At 44.5% G+C, this 13,791-nt stretch overlaps 1 protein-coding gene across 1 annotated transcript; it reads left to right on the top strand.

The window, feature by feature from the left end:
• The first annotated feature begins 1,516 nt into the window (after positions 1-1,516).
• Positions 1,517-12,508, top strand: clspn (claspin). The gene is made up of 25 exons (XM_030788539.1): positions 1,517-1,537; positions 2,191-2,305; positions 2,664-2,986; positions 3,035-3,058; positions 3,120-3,278; positions 4,150-4,206; positions 4,324-4,396; positions 4,609-4,711; positions 4,827-5,425; positions 5,696-5,884; positions 6,045-6,205; positions 6,442-6,629; positions 7,446-7,498; positions 7,772-7,956; positions 8,098-8,611; positions 8,891-8,954; positions 9,091-9,169; positions 9,273-9,373; positions 9,615-9,776; positions 9,919-10,040; positions 11,030-11,157; positions 11,250-11,367; positions 11,480-11,553; positions 11,795-11,956; positions 12,392-12,508. The coding sequence occupies exons 1-25, from the start codon at positions 1,517-1,519 to the stop codon at positions 12,506-12,508; spliced, it is 3,891 nt and encodes a 1,296-aa protein (XP_030644399.1).
• The last annotated feature ends 1,283 nt before the right edge of the window (positions 12,509-13,791 follow it).

Genomic DNA, 13,791 nt, shown 5'->3' with positions numbered 1-13,791 from the left:
TGCGTTGTCTTCTGAGTGATTTAAAGCAGATCCATGGGATTTTTAACTGGGCATGCGTGCAAACGTCTCATTCATCATGCGCCTGCGCACAATGATGCGTTTAAAGCGATGCGTGTGAAATTGTAAGCAACAACTTTTAACAGGAAATTGTGGTTATGAGCATCAGGTTTTTGCAAAATAAAAAACATTCGTGTAGTTTGTTACCTTCAGTTTCATAGGCTCAGTGGTCGTGACAATAATTTAAATGAACTGGGTTTTTGGTATTTTGCTTGAACAAAGACCTGCAGTTCTGTGTGATGGCATGCCTGGTGTGGAGAAACATTGTAAGACTGACTTGTATTATGTCACAAAACATCGTAGTAATGTTCTTTCTTTTGCACAGTATCTATAGTGCAATTTTTCTCCCTCACTCTTCCATATACAGGCTAATTAAAAGTAACAGAATTACTTTTATTAAGCTGCTAACTGAATCACTAATATGTAATATTTAAATTAATCAAAATAAACAAACTATGTCATGAAATTAAACACTGCTAAAATTTCAAATACACACACACACACACACACAAACACAGTAAATTTTGAAACACACACACAAATTGTATAGGGCAATTGTTTTCAAATGTTTCCCAAACTGGCAGTCCGCTCCAGAATCATCGCTTTTACTTTGAAAAATAGATGTAGAGCGGCCATTTTAAGAAACTCATCATCAATTCTGCCTTCACGATATTAGTCACTATCCTTTGCTTGAGCAGTAAGTGTTTTGTGAGAACCCAGCTCATAAAATGGGGTTATTAAATTTCCTTAGATTCCTTGAATTGCAAACGTCTATGAAAAACATGACAAACTGATTTTTAAAATTAAATTGTAAATGTTGACACCTGCTTCAAATAATGACGAAAGCATCGTTAATGTATCGCTTGAGCTCTGGATGAGTGGGTCGCGTTCACTCCGTTCTACTGGAGTTCTGGACTCTCATCACTAAGAAGGTTTAAAATTACACTAGGTACACTTGTAAAACGATGGGTGAATTTGTTGATTGATCATATTGCCCTTGTTTTGCGCGATCCTATTATAAGGTCCTCTATCTTATCGCCAGTTTGTATAGAAAATGTACTAAATTTTCCACAAAGTAAGGATTTCGGCTCAGCTGTGTTGAGCCCAAATGTGCACCAATCTAATTTTGTTTGCTTGGAAATTATCTCCAATGGACGAGCTTCAGATGAGACAGCCAACAGCTGAGCCAATAGTAATGCTCGAAGAGAAAGATTGACAACTCCAAGAAAGGCGCTTCGGTGTCTGCGCGCGAAAGGTTGAATTTCTATTCACTTTTGGTGATCAGGCGGGAGACGGATAGATGCACTCTAGCAACAGAAAACATTAATTTTTCATTATACACTACAACTTAGGCATACATAGTTAAGAATAGAGTTTCAATTGTGACAATACATTTGGTGATGTTTAGGGGTGTAGATGAGGACTCCTTTTGAGTAAGACGCGAGCACACAAGACAAAGATGAGCCTTCTGTCCCAACGGGTAACGTTAACTGGCTGTTCGCCTTTCCTACCTCAATTGACCATGTGTTTTTACTTGTATTTGTGAAAAGGACAACTTATGCATTGATTTTATTTCAAATCATGCGTTCCTTGAATCTTAAGTTTAATTGTAGCTCTAGAAAAATGTAACACAGCAGACTACATCAGTGAGTGAATGAGGAAGCTAGCTAGTTAACACAATCTTGCTGGCCACTTCGTGTGCATTTGTAGCGAAATCACAAAAAATTTACGTCAGGCGACAGCAAACCGTGGATCGCTGTGCAACTTTAATGTGATTTGACACCGTTGGTAACTTTACAGAGACAAGTAAAAGTGTGTTTGAAAGGTCGTTGGTGTTAGACCACCCGGGTTATCGCATCGAATGGGTCGCCCAGTTGGCAGTACGTCTGCCGGGATCTCGATATGAGTTAGTTTGTCAGGCGGGCTTTAAGTATACCTTGCATATGACGATATAATGTCATTTCAATGTTCTGTTGGAGACACTGGCTAACAAGGAAGAGTTTTTGTGTTATCGCTGGCTTTAAATATCAAAGACCTACTGCCCCCTGAGGCAACATAAACGTTGTCAACTGCACAAATCAAATTTCTCTGAAATCTTCCTTGCAAGTCAAATGTCTTTATTTTCAACATTAGCCCGGGGAACAGCCAGCGGAGGCCGAGGTAGCAGGGAGTGACTCAGACAGCGGGATGGGCTCACCCATGGATGAGGCTGCTGTTGCTGAGTCAACCGGTATAAATGAAAGACAAGGTACATTTGTTTTCTTACGGAAAAGAGTTGGTCGAAAGTCTGGAAATGTTCTAACACATCCAGCAGAGAGCACTTATCAGTGACGCTGTATGTAATAATGCCTCAAAAAGTGCAGCTGAATTCAATCACGGTACACCCCCCCCCCCCCCCCCCCCCCCCCCCGCATCTTTACTTGTTCCTTTCAAAATGCTCTTGCTGTGTTCATATAATGGAAAAATACATTCACCACTGAGAAGTCTGTCAATTAAAGACACCCACTTGGTGCTATTCTAGGTGGGTTTTTTTGTTGTTTTTTTTTTCTTCAGAACTGCGTGGGTGTTTTTGTTCAGTTTGAGACTTTGATTTGATTATGTTCCAGACTCAGACGACGACATTGTTGTGAACCGGAAGGCGCGGTGTCGAAAAGTCCTGCAGGACAGCGACAGTGAGGGGGAACCGGAGCAGCCCGGACTGACGGAGGCTCTCGTCCTATCAGAGTCGAGCAGTGAGGAGGTGGACAAGACCAGAGAGAAGGAGAGCAAAAAGGATGCAGCCAGGGGTAAAAGAATGTCCCGTATAGCCATGGACAGCGAGGAAAGTGAACCCGAGGAGAAGCAAAGGGAGGAGAGAAAAAGGAGGGAGAAATCCCAGCGACGCAGGGAAAAAGAGAACCACAGGAAACGCCTGAAGGAAAAATCAGCGGTGAGAGGAGGTTCAGAATGCTTAAAAAAAAAGAAAAGAAAAGAAAAGTTTTCAGAGGGTCGTTATTGCTCTGTGAACAATTAATTGTATCACTTTATTTGATTGTGACTGTGTGTTTTCTTTTTGGTCTCAGGTGCCCATGGTTCTCAATGACAGTGGCTGTCTGCTAGGGGACAGTGATCTGTTTGATGCCCAGCTGGAGGATGACACTGCAGGCCCCGAGGAGCCTGTTGAGGAGGAGTCTCTGGATGCCATCAGAGCATCTCTAAAACAGAAAGTCAAAAATCATAAGGTAAAACCAGCAGTTCTTATTGGGAAGAATTGTTTTGTTCACACATTCTTGTGGGGTTTTTTTTTTTTTTAATTATGGAGGCAGAACGAGCTGGTGTCCAAAAATTAAACTCAGAGGTATAGACATGTGCACTTGGGGCATGACAATTACAGTTTTTAAACCCCTGTATTGGTGCAATGGGAGGTGGCATAGAGTTGCTTTTTCTACCTTGATCAACTACCTGTTTTCTCCTCAGTCTGATAGCAGTGTTTAGTGTTTGTGATAGTTATCATCCAATGGGGCGGGGACAGGCTCCAAACCCAAGGTCTAAACAGTTTTAAACAAATGTTGAACAAGTGTGAGGGAACTTTTGGAGCATAGTGTAGCTCTGACTTAAATTTAGGACAAAGTTTGTGTGTGAACTACACTGCACTTTCTAATGCTGCTAGGAAACAGAACAGTCCAGATTAACAGTGTGGCTTCAACAGGAGGCTTGTACACCCACAGATATGGTGAAGTTGGTTGCAAGTTTGTTTGCTGCATAGCATTACTGTTACTTTTCTCTGTTCATATTGAGGCACTGATGAATAATCATTTCAAAACTCTCCCCACCCTTGTTGCTAGGCGTTTTAACCTTGGCAGTATTGATACTTCTGTTGACATTGCACTCTGCCTTGGAAACTGCACTGTCTCACTCTGCCTTCCAAACTTCACTGTCTCACTCTGCCTTTCAAACTGCACTGTCTTACTCTGCCTTTCAAACTGCACTGTCTCACTCTGCCTTTCAAACTGCACTGTCTCACTCTGCCTTTTAAACTGCACTGTCTCACTCTGCCTTTTGAAACTGCCTTGTTGTACACATGGTTTAAGAGTGGTTGCCTTTTCTCTTCAGTCACATCTTTATGAACAGGAAGAAGGTGATGAGCAGGAGGACAGACCGCAGCGCACGGTACAGGCTTTATTGGTTATATATTCATTTCTTTTTGGATTCCTTCAATTTTTTGAACTTCCAACAACAGAACAGCAAATGAGCAATTTCCTCACACACTTTAATTTTTGCTCACAGGAGCGGAAAGCGGCTCGAGCCAGCAGAGAGGCCTTGAAAAATCTCCACAGCGAGAGCCAGAGACTTGTACGAGGTTAGCAAGACAGTTAGCTTTCAGTCGTCTTCTGCTATGCTGTCTCGCAGTGTCTGAACTTGAATTAATCAAATTAATCACCAAACACCCTACTGACAATTTTCTCTCTCTCTGTCTCTTCCTCTCTTCTCTCTCTCTCTCTCTCTCTCATACTCACTCATTCACTCTCCTTTGGTCTTTCATTCGGTGCTCTTCTTTTCTGGCCTCCTCAGAGTGTACAATGGGACTGCCGTACCACATGCCAGAGCCTAAGACCATTGACCAGTTCTTCAAGAGGAGAGCCCGGCCAGAGGGTCCTGCCATGGCATTACTGAAGTATGTTTTTATACCTTTAATATTTACACATACGCATTCACTCAGCTGAGTGTTGACATTCTTTCCTGAGCATTAAGACAACATGTTAGAATCCAAATTTTCTTTCGCCCTCAAGGTCGACAAAATACCAGGCCTGTATATTAGAAGCAACTGCAGCACCTTCAGCCAATCAGATCCAAGCCAAAGCAGCCCAGCAGCTACCCGAGCACAGTTCCAACACACCAACCAATTCAGCACATGGGACAGCACCAGAATCTTCTGCCCAGGCCCACAGTTTGTCCAATTCACCAAGCGCACCATCGGAACACCAAGAGAACCCCAAGAATGATGGGGAACCACAAACATCGTTAGACTCAGTGGAAAAGCAACCTGAAACTGAAGCCAGCGCCACGGTCCAGGATACTGTTGCCATGGATGTGGAATGTGCTGGCCCTGCTGTGAAGGAATCTGAGGAAGCTGGACTTTCAAACCAGATCCAAGAGGGGCTTGAGGAAGCAGGTCAGCAGTCTGAGGCTGCAGCAGGTGTTTCCTCACAGGCTGGGCCAGCTCCAGCAGGGCCTGATTCTCTGCCTGTGCCTGGTCCAGTGGAACCCAAGCAGAAAAAGGATAAACTGGCCAGGCTCCGGGAGCTTGGTCTGCACCCACCTCCTGTCCCAAAGCTGTGTGCTGATGACGGAGCGTTTGTCCAGCTGGAGCCTGCACGGGCAAATCCTGGTGAGTGGTCTGTCTGGATTTCATTGTGTTGAACTGAAATATCTTTGTTTGTTTGTTTGCTTATTTGCTTATTTTTTTCTTTTGGACTTCAAGTGCAAAAACAATGACTATATTACTGTTTGTGGAGTGGTACAGGCTCAAACATAAATCGACTGAAGCTTTGAAAATGCAATTATCAGAGTATGTTTCTCCAGAGAAGTAGTGGTGTTTAGCAGTAATGTGAATAGCTGAAACAGTGTAACTGAAGGTCTGTGCGCTGTCCTGGTGTAGCTCTGGAGGCACTGAAGGAACGTTTCCTACGCCACGTCCAACCCGTTGCACGGGTCAAAGGAGAACGCACCCTGCAGCTCAGTGTAGTGCGCAAAGACACTGCCCCCTCTGGCCAGGAGGAGCTCCGCGCTGAATCTGTTACTGTCACGGTCACTGAGGGAGAGGAGGAACCTACACACACTAAACCAGGTGAGCCACCCACAGACATGCTGCATTACAGTACTGTGTCAGTTCTGCATGCCGTCCCCCAACACTCTCTGCCTGTGTGTTCTTCTCTCTCTCTCTCTCTCTCCCTCTCTCTCTCTCTCTCTCTCTCTCTCTCTCTCTCTCTCTCTCTCTCTCTCTCTAGGTGAGAAGTTGACTCTGCTGAAGTCTCGCTTGCAGCAGGCCATGGCCGTCCGGAGACAGGAAGAGAGAGAGCGGAGAGCAGCGCTGTACCGCCTTGACAACGAGGACTGCGACGAAGAGGAGGAGGAAGAGGAAGAGATGACTGAGTCAGAGGGCGAAGAGGTACAAGTTAACCACCTTTTCTTCAGACATTTTTTAGAACGACTTCATCTCCTCATTCATCCTCATGGGAAATACTGTGCCACCCTAGAATGTTTTAGTTTAAATGCATAAGTGTCGTGCTAAAAAACGCAATTACACAACCTGGGTTTTTGAGGGGGATTTAACCTTGTTGTTCTCTGTTTTGCTTTGTATTTTATTTGTTAATTTGTTCTTTCTGCTCTTCTCTGAATCCACAGGGTGTTGATGAACTGCTAGGGGATGGTGAAGATGGTGATGGTGGAGAGGATGATGCTGGTGAAGAAGACGAAGCGGGAAGCAGTGTTACCCTACAAACAAGAAGCCCAGCACAAAAGGGTCCTTCTTCTCTCCCGGATAGTGACGGCACCCTAATGCTGTTTGCAGGCAGTTCGTGCTCCCGCACTGGGTGAGAGTACCATCTGCTTCTGTGCGTGTGCGTGCGTGTGCGTGCGTGTGTGTGTGTTGGGGCTGCACAATGAATCGAATTAAAATCGAAATCGCAATATGTCCGCATGCAATTGCTAAACCGCAAAAAAGGTGGCGACTGAATGAAATATATTCATAATATAAAGTGACAACGGAAAATACACGTGTCTGATTGGCTGGCAAGTGTCAAGCTCGTATATCTGTACATCAGTCGTACATCCAGTCAAAAATGTAAAATCACCGTTTTAAATCAGTGAACGTGCGTTCGGCGTAGGCCATCCTGTTTCGCTTCCAGCTTGTTCATTCGTTTTCTGGACAGCGTGTTCGGCATTATCCTATGCTTCGTGACAACTTGCTTTATGATGAATTTATGTATGAAAGGGAAAAAAAAAGTCAACAGCCAACCTGAACTAAAACAAACAATTGCTAGTGCCTTTACATGCGTGACGTTCTGTGAGAAATCCTTTTCTTGAAAGGTTATAAACAGTCTGTTTTTTTCATTGAGTTATTTTTAAATTTTTATTGAGTTGACAATTATTTCAGAACATCCTTTTAAAATGTGGTTTTATGCCTTTATCTGATTTTAGTCTTGACAACTAAGCAAAATTATGAGATGCTAATCTAGTTGTTCATCATATCACAAAAAATGTTTCCATCTAACCGCAATATGATTTTTTTTTTTTTATCAAATCGTGCAGCCCTAGTGTATGTGTGTGTGTGTGTGTGTGTGTTTTTTTTTGTTCATGGGTTGGTTGTGTTTGAGTGAAGATTTAATCTATGTCTCTCCCTCGATCAGAGATGGCATGAGGAAGTCTGGGCCAACATGTCCAGAGAGCGATGCAAAAATGGGTGAGATTCCATATCCTTACTTGCCTAAGACATTATTCTACTGTTTTCATAGTACTGATTTTTTTTTTCTCGCTAATCCAGAGGATTCACTGTCTGTAGTTTCTGTACTTGTGAGATTTTTTTTTTTTTTTTGTCTCTGCAATTTAGGCAACAGTTATGTCATCATTATATTTTCAAAGCCCTAACTGTAGTAGTCTATTTTTTTTTTTACATTTCTAAACTTGCTTTAAGGTCCTAGATCTCAATTTAACTTTCCCTGTTTGTGTTTTTCAGAGGAAGAGGATGCGCTCTCTTTGACCAAGGACAACAGTCACAACAGCAGCTTTGAGCTGATTGGCTCCATGATTCCATCCTATCAGCCAGTCAACAAAGCTGCTGGCAGAGGCGTGTCCTCGAGCGTTTTCCGCTCTCCATCACCGTGCTTCTTCAGGCCCAGCTTCCTGGGCTCTGCGTCCAAGGTGAGCTGCCCGACTGCAAGCAGAATAAGGCAGTTCCTTATGGTTTTTGTGCCAGTTCACCATGCATTCGCTTCTCTGTGTATTTATATTTGGTAATATTTAGACATTGATGTGGCTTCACTCTCACTCTCCTGTGCTCAGAGCTCTGGTAAGCTGTCGGAGCCCTCTCTCTCCCTGCCTGTGGAGGACTCTCAGGACCTGTATGCTCCTCCATCCCCGAGTGAGGCTGGGCCTCTCGGGGGAGGTGACTCCCAGGGCCACTTCTCCCTGGAGGAGGACACTCACTCACAGCTGCTGGACGCCGACGGCTTCCTGAACGTGGGGCCGCGTGGCGGGCCCGGGCGTTCACACAAACGCCAGCTCCTATTGGACAGCCTGGACGAGAACGCCATGGACGGCAACATGGACGAATTACTGGGCCTTTGTTCAGGGGGCTTCGCCACGCCCGCCGCCCAGCCTGAAACCGCCCAGCAGAGGGCAGAGGATGAGCTGTTAGGCCTCTGCTCCGGAGGTTTTGCCACACAGCCAGATCTGTCGGCGGACAGGCCCGAGGAAAAGAGCAAGGACCAGAGGCAGGAGGCGGAGAGTCAGGGCAGTTCAGACACACAGATGGACGAACTCCTGGCTCTCTGCTCAGGCAAATTCACCAGCCCAGGTAAGTGTTCGGGAATGTGATCAGGGTTCAAATTACGGGTGGGACGCGGGGGGTCTGACCCCCCAAAAGAGGTAAAAACAACAGTTCGTGAGGTCAAAACATTTATATATCCCATGCTATATAGCCCAGGAGAAAAAGTTTACACCCACCCCCACCCCGATTGTCATTGTATAATTTGCACGCTGAAAGTGATATTGGATGTGTCGGGCTATTGTATTGTATTGCAAATGTGTTTTTAGTATATAACATTGAGTAATGCCAATACCCTGATTTTCTTAGGTGGATCTCCCCTGCGTTCTGTCTCCTCCCCTGCTCACCATACAGCCAATCAGGCCTCAGACAAGTACGACCATATCAACCTCTAAACTTCACTTACAAGAGGAGAAACTTTTGTTTTTGTTGACTATATCTAGATATCTAGATACTGACTTGACTTCAGCTTCCCATTGTAAAAACCCTAAACGTTGGTTTGTCTGTAGGAAAGAGGAGGAAGAGGAGCTGGAGGAAGGAGACTGTGAGTTTCGACTCCTCTCTGATGTGGAAAGCTTGAGTGAGCAGGTAGCACAGTTTTCTTTTAGGTTCTAAAGTAAAGCATGTATTCTCTGTGTCCTGTGTATGTTTTTATGCCCATGTGCTGCATCATCTCTGTGGTGCTTTGCAGGAGGACAATGAGGAGCAGGATGCTGAGGAAGGAGATGAGAATGACGTGGAGGAGGAGGAGAGGGAGGCTGTGTTTGGGCTTGGTGGAGGGAAGAGGAAACTGTAAGTCTTTTATTGTGGTTTAATAAAAGACTGAGTAACATTTTAATGAATCAAACAAAGAGTGGTGATCATCTCTTCCTAGTCATCAGTTCTCACCACCAAATAATGAGTACTTTCACCTTCATGCCAGTAAATAAATAGCTTTTTATGGTAGCGTCCATAATAATCTGTAATACTAAAAACATTTACCCAGAGTTGCTGTTGTGGGACCGTCTCTAATTTTTCTGTTTTCCCTGTGTAGACGTTTGGATGAGTTTGTGGACTCGGAGGCTGAGCTGTCCGGCAGTGACATCGGTAGCGAGGATGAGGATGAAGAGGGAGGTGATGAATACGAGGAAGAGGAGTTGCAGGAGGAATTGCCCTCAGATGAGGAGCTCCAGGATCAAGTCAACAAAATCCACATGTAAGTAATGCAATCTAAACCCCAAGATCTAGGCTGTATGTGTGTTTTCTCCAGCGCTGGCCACAGAAGTGCTGTTGTTTCTGAAACTGCAAAACTCTCGAGATTACACATTACAGCTTCGGTCTCACTTCCTGCTCTACAGGAAACAGGTCCTCGACGATGACAAGCGACGTCTGCGCCTCTACCAAGAGCGTTACCTCGCCGACGGGGACCTGCACTCGGACGGACCTGGTCGGGCTCGGCGCTTCCGCTGGAAAAACATCGGTGAGTTCTCTCTTTGTCTCTTTCCCTTTTTTTTTTTTTTTTTTTTTATAATGTGAAAAGTTGACTCACAGATGAGTGAACTGAAAAAAGACTTCACCTCAAACGTGAGAGCTGGGCTAGAGAGGGTTAGTGATTTCATACATATACCCCTTTTCCACCGCCCCGGTGCCGGTGCCTAATCTAGCACCGGGGCCGCACTTTTCCACTGACAAAATACTGGTGCCGGTGCCAAAAAGCTGGCACCGGCACGGCACCACAGAATTGCTGGTCCTAAAAGTTGGAACTGCTGACGTCAGAGGCTGTGCAAATAAAAACCATGTGAGAACCAATCAGTTCAGCGTTTGACGTGTTTGCTACGTGACGTTCTCTAGAGAGGCGGGAGTAACAAAAACCGTCTGACCAAGTAGCGGTAGGCTAAAGGCTATTTGTAGCATGAAAATATGTATATGATTAAAAGATGTATGAGCAACAGTTTGTGTCTACATCAACACGGGCTGTTGTTTACATGTTACATGAACGTAGTCGGACCCAGAGTGGTAGAAAAAGACTCTCTCTCTCTTGGCTCTGGCTGGTGCAAATAGACCACTGCAGACCTTTATTTAAACACTCGTTTTAACTTTTGAGCTAGGTGACAGACAGACAGAAAAGTTATAGGGCAAAATTTGTGAGGTGTTTCGCTGTGTGGAAGCCTAGTGTAAAAGTAAATTTATAAAAAGCAAGCAGATGCGTTCTGTCCGACATTATTTTTTCCCCGTGGAAATTACCCAAACTTTCGCTATGTAGCGTTCGGTTCCCAAACCTGTGAAAATGCGGGCCGGTTCTCAAAAGGCACCAAGGCAGCACTGGCTCCGCACCGGCACGGGCACCAGCACCGTCCTAGTGGAAAAGAGCTAATAGAGCTTATGGTAATATTATGGTAATGAGGATGTGAAACCGTTATGTTGGCACTGATGTCGAAGGCTAACGTGTCCTGCCTGTGATTTCTGCAGATGATGGCTTTGATTTTGGCGGAGTCGGGGCAGACGGTGATGAAGAGGAGGAGGATGAAGAGCTGGACCAGGCAGAGCTGCAGAGACGTAGAGAGAGACTTGAGAAGGAGCAGTGGCTTCGAGAGCAGGTACGTGTCTGTGTCCGTGTGAGAGAGGACATGTGCGTTGTACCACAGGGCGCGTGTGTTTGTATTTATAGTGCTTGTCCTGTCTCCGACAGTCTGAAGCCAAGGGTCAGAAAGGGGAAGATGTGGAGGATGAGGAAGGGATCGGAGAGGAAGACAGCCAGTTCATGAAACTGGCAAAGAAGTTCACTGCCAAGACACTGCAGAAAAAAGGTGAGCAGGACAGAAAAACTGCGTGTGTGTGTGTGTGTGTCCTTCCAACTATGTTTCTCCCATTTGAAGTCTCATCTTTTTTTCTCTCTCTCCCTCTCTCTCTCTCTCTCAGAGGTCCCTGTTGTGCCCCTGCAGGAAAAGAAGGTTCCTAATGCCAACCCCTTCCAAAGACCCATCCAACCTGCAGCGGTATGTATACGTGTGTGTGTGTGTGTGTGTGGAACTGCTTTTTCTTTGAGTAGGTGAAGCTGCAGGATAAACATGCCCAAACTCCTGATGAAGGACTTTTTCCACTGGAGCTTATTGCTTCTCTTTGCCCGGCTCATTACGGCACAGGACTGTAGATCAGTAATGCCGGAACTTTTTTTTTTTTTTTCCCGGAGAGTTCTGAGAGCTTCGAGAGCTTTGATCTGTGATTCTCTCTCAGGTGAAGAGGGGCTCGTTGCTCAGTCAGCCCCGTGCGGTGCTCCAAAAGCTGGCTTCCATCTCAGACGGTAACCCTTTAGCCCCACGCAACACCCGAGGCTTCCTCTTCCAGACTCTTTCACCAGAGAAAGAGTCCAGTGCTGCAGAAGCCCCAAAGAAACAGGTACCTATACTGACAGGATGGTGTTGCACTCTGGTGTGCTATTTGAGTTTTTTCATTCAGTGTTTTCCGTTCTCGTAGACTCAAAGATGATTGAGAAATCTAAGTGGTGGATGTGTTGTGTGGATGTAATTATATAAATCCATCACAAGGCGGAGCTATAGCTCTAAGTGGGATCTATTGAAATCAGCGGTGCTCTCAAACAAACAGCTGTGTCTAAATTGAAATTGTTTGCATTTTGAAATGCTTTCAAGTCACCGTATATTTAGAGTAATAATAAACCCAGTTTTGTTTGGCTGTTTTAATTGACTGTATGTTTTCACAAATAACTTGTGTTTTTTAGCACAATTTTTTTTTTTTTGTATTGGGGTTTTCGGGGGGGGACGGGGCGTGTATTGTAATTTGGAATCATTTTAACATGTTAACGTACTCTTGCAGATGAAGAAGAGGGGACAAATCAACTCTGTGAATCCTGCAGCCAAACGACCTTGTCTGGAAAATTCATTGCCACGTACAGGGCCCCTGAGAAGTGTTTTCAGTTACCTGGAGAACTGATCGTACCTCACTTCTCTCTGTATCCATAACAACCAACAATCATATTCGCACATATGCACATATACTGCAAAATCAAATCATTTTTTTTTAAATTGACTTGAGTCCTTCCTAACTCTAACTGAATACCCTGAATTTCACTTTTGCTGTTTAATTTTTTTTTTTCATCGTGTAAATATGGTGGGTTTGTTTTGTTTTACTTAGAAGGGTTTTATTTGTGTTTTATTAATAAAAGTTGTAAATTAAAGTTTATTTTAATCATGAGTGAACATCTGAAGTTGTTTTTCGACGTCATTAACAGAACAACTGCTCCTTCTTCTTCCATTTACAACTCTTCTTTCTCTTCATCCATTTTTTCCGCACCCATACAGTCTGCTTCACACGGTAAGCTAACAGGAACAGCAGCACGAGAATATATTTAGAGGCTAGCGGTTTGCACTAGCGTGTCTCTCAGTACCTCAAGGCTCAAACAGCTTCTCTCATCTTGACCTGAAACTTGGGAGCGCTGTTAGCCAAGGCGGAGTTAATTGAAGTTTAATAGAACGAATAGCTAAGTAACTAGCAGGCCTTGTGGAGTAGACCCCCACTGACCCCCTGTTTTATCTCAGTCATTCATTAAGTGTGTGTTAGTGCGGTAGAGAGTTAATCAGCCGGTCCAGTGTTCCTGGGGAGAGAGGCAGCTAGGGAGGTTGGCTCATTAAAAAATCGGCACTGTTTTTCTACAGGTTTGAGATGGATCAGCCACGCTTTAGGATCCACATATACTCTCTTATTTTTGCCCCAAAGTTCTTTGTGATTATCCTCTCTTTTTTTTTTTTTTTTTTTTGTGAAGTTACAGAAAGTAGTCGTCCAGTACTCCCTGTCATCCCCGCGTGCTAATTATTGCCTCCGGGGGTTTTTTGTTTTGTTTTGGGGTTGTTTTTTTTTACAGTCCTAGTAAAATATCAAGTGTGGCTTTTGTTTCAGGAGGGGGAGAAAAATAATAGTAATAAGGCTCTGAAAACATAATAATCATAGCGCTTTTCTCACCAGTAGCAGTTTATTCTCTCATGGATAATCATCGGTGTCAAGATTAATGACTGGTTTTGGTTATTGCTGCCAAGCCATGCAGGATCTCTGTTTTGAGAGAGAGCTGTTGGGCAACTGGTTGTATGTACAGAAACTGCCACTCCACATCTCACTGTGTTGGCTTGACAGCACTGCCATGGGTAGGTTCCTGCAGGCATTGTCACTGTAAGGACTGGGTGCTGGTGGAGACATGCCACTGAGCTCAGAACTGGGTCATC

The sequence above is a fragment of the Chanos chanos genome, chromosome 12, assembly GCF_902362185.1.
Source record: "Chanos chanos chromosome 12, fChaCha1.1, whole genome shotgun sequence".
NCBI lineage: Eukaryota > Metazoa > Chordata > Actinopteri > Gonorynchiformes > Chanidae > Chanos > Chanos chanos.
The sequence above is the reverse complement of the archived record's forward strand: the minus strand, read 5'-3'. Positions and strand labels throughout refer to the sequence as shown.

Excerpts from the sequence above, each read along its gene's own strand:
- clspn (XM_030788539.1), top strand. The coding sequence starts at position 1,517 with ATGAGCCTTCTGTCCCAACGG. Across the intron at positions 4,207-4,323 it reads AGGACAGACCGCAGCGCACG|GAGCGGAAAGCGGCTCGAGC; the intron begins GTACAGGCTTTA and ends TTTTGCTCACAG. Across the intron at positions 7,957-8,097 it reads TCCTGGGCTCTGCGTCCAAG|AGCTCTGGTAAGCTGTCGGA; the intron begins GTGAGCTGCCCG and ends TCCTGTGCTCAG.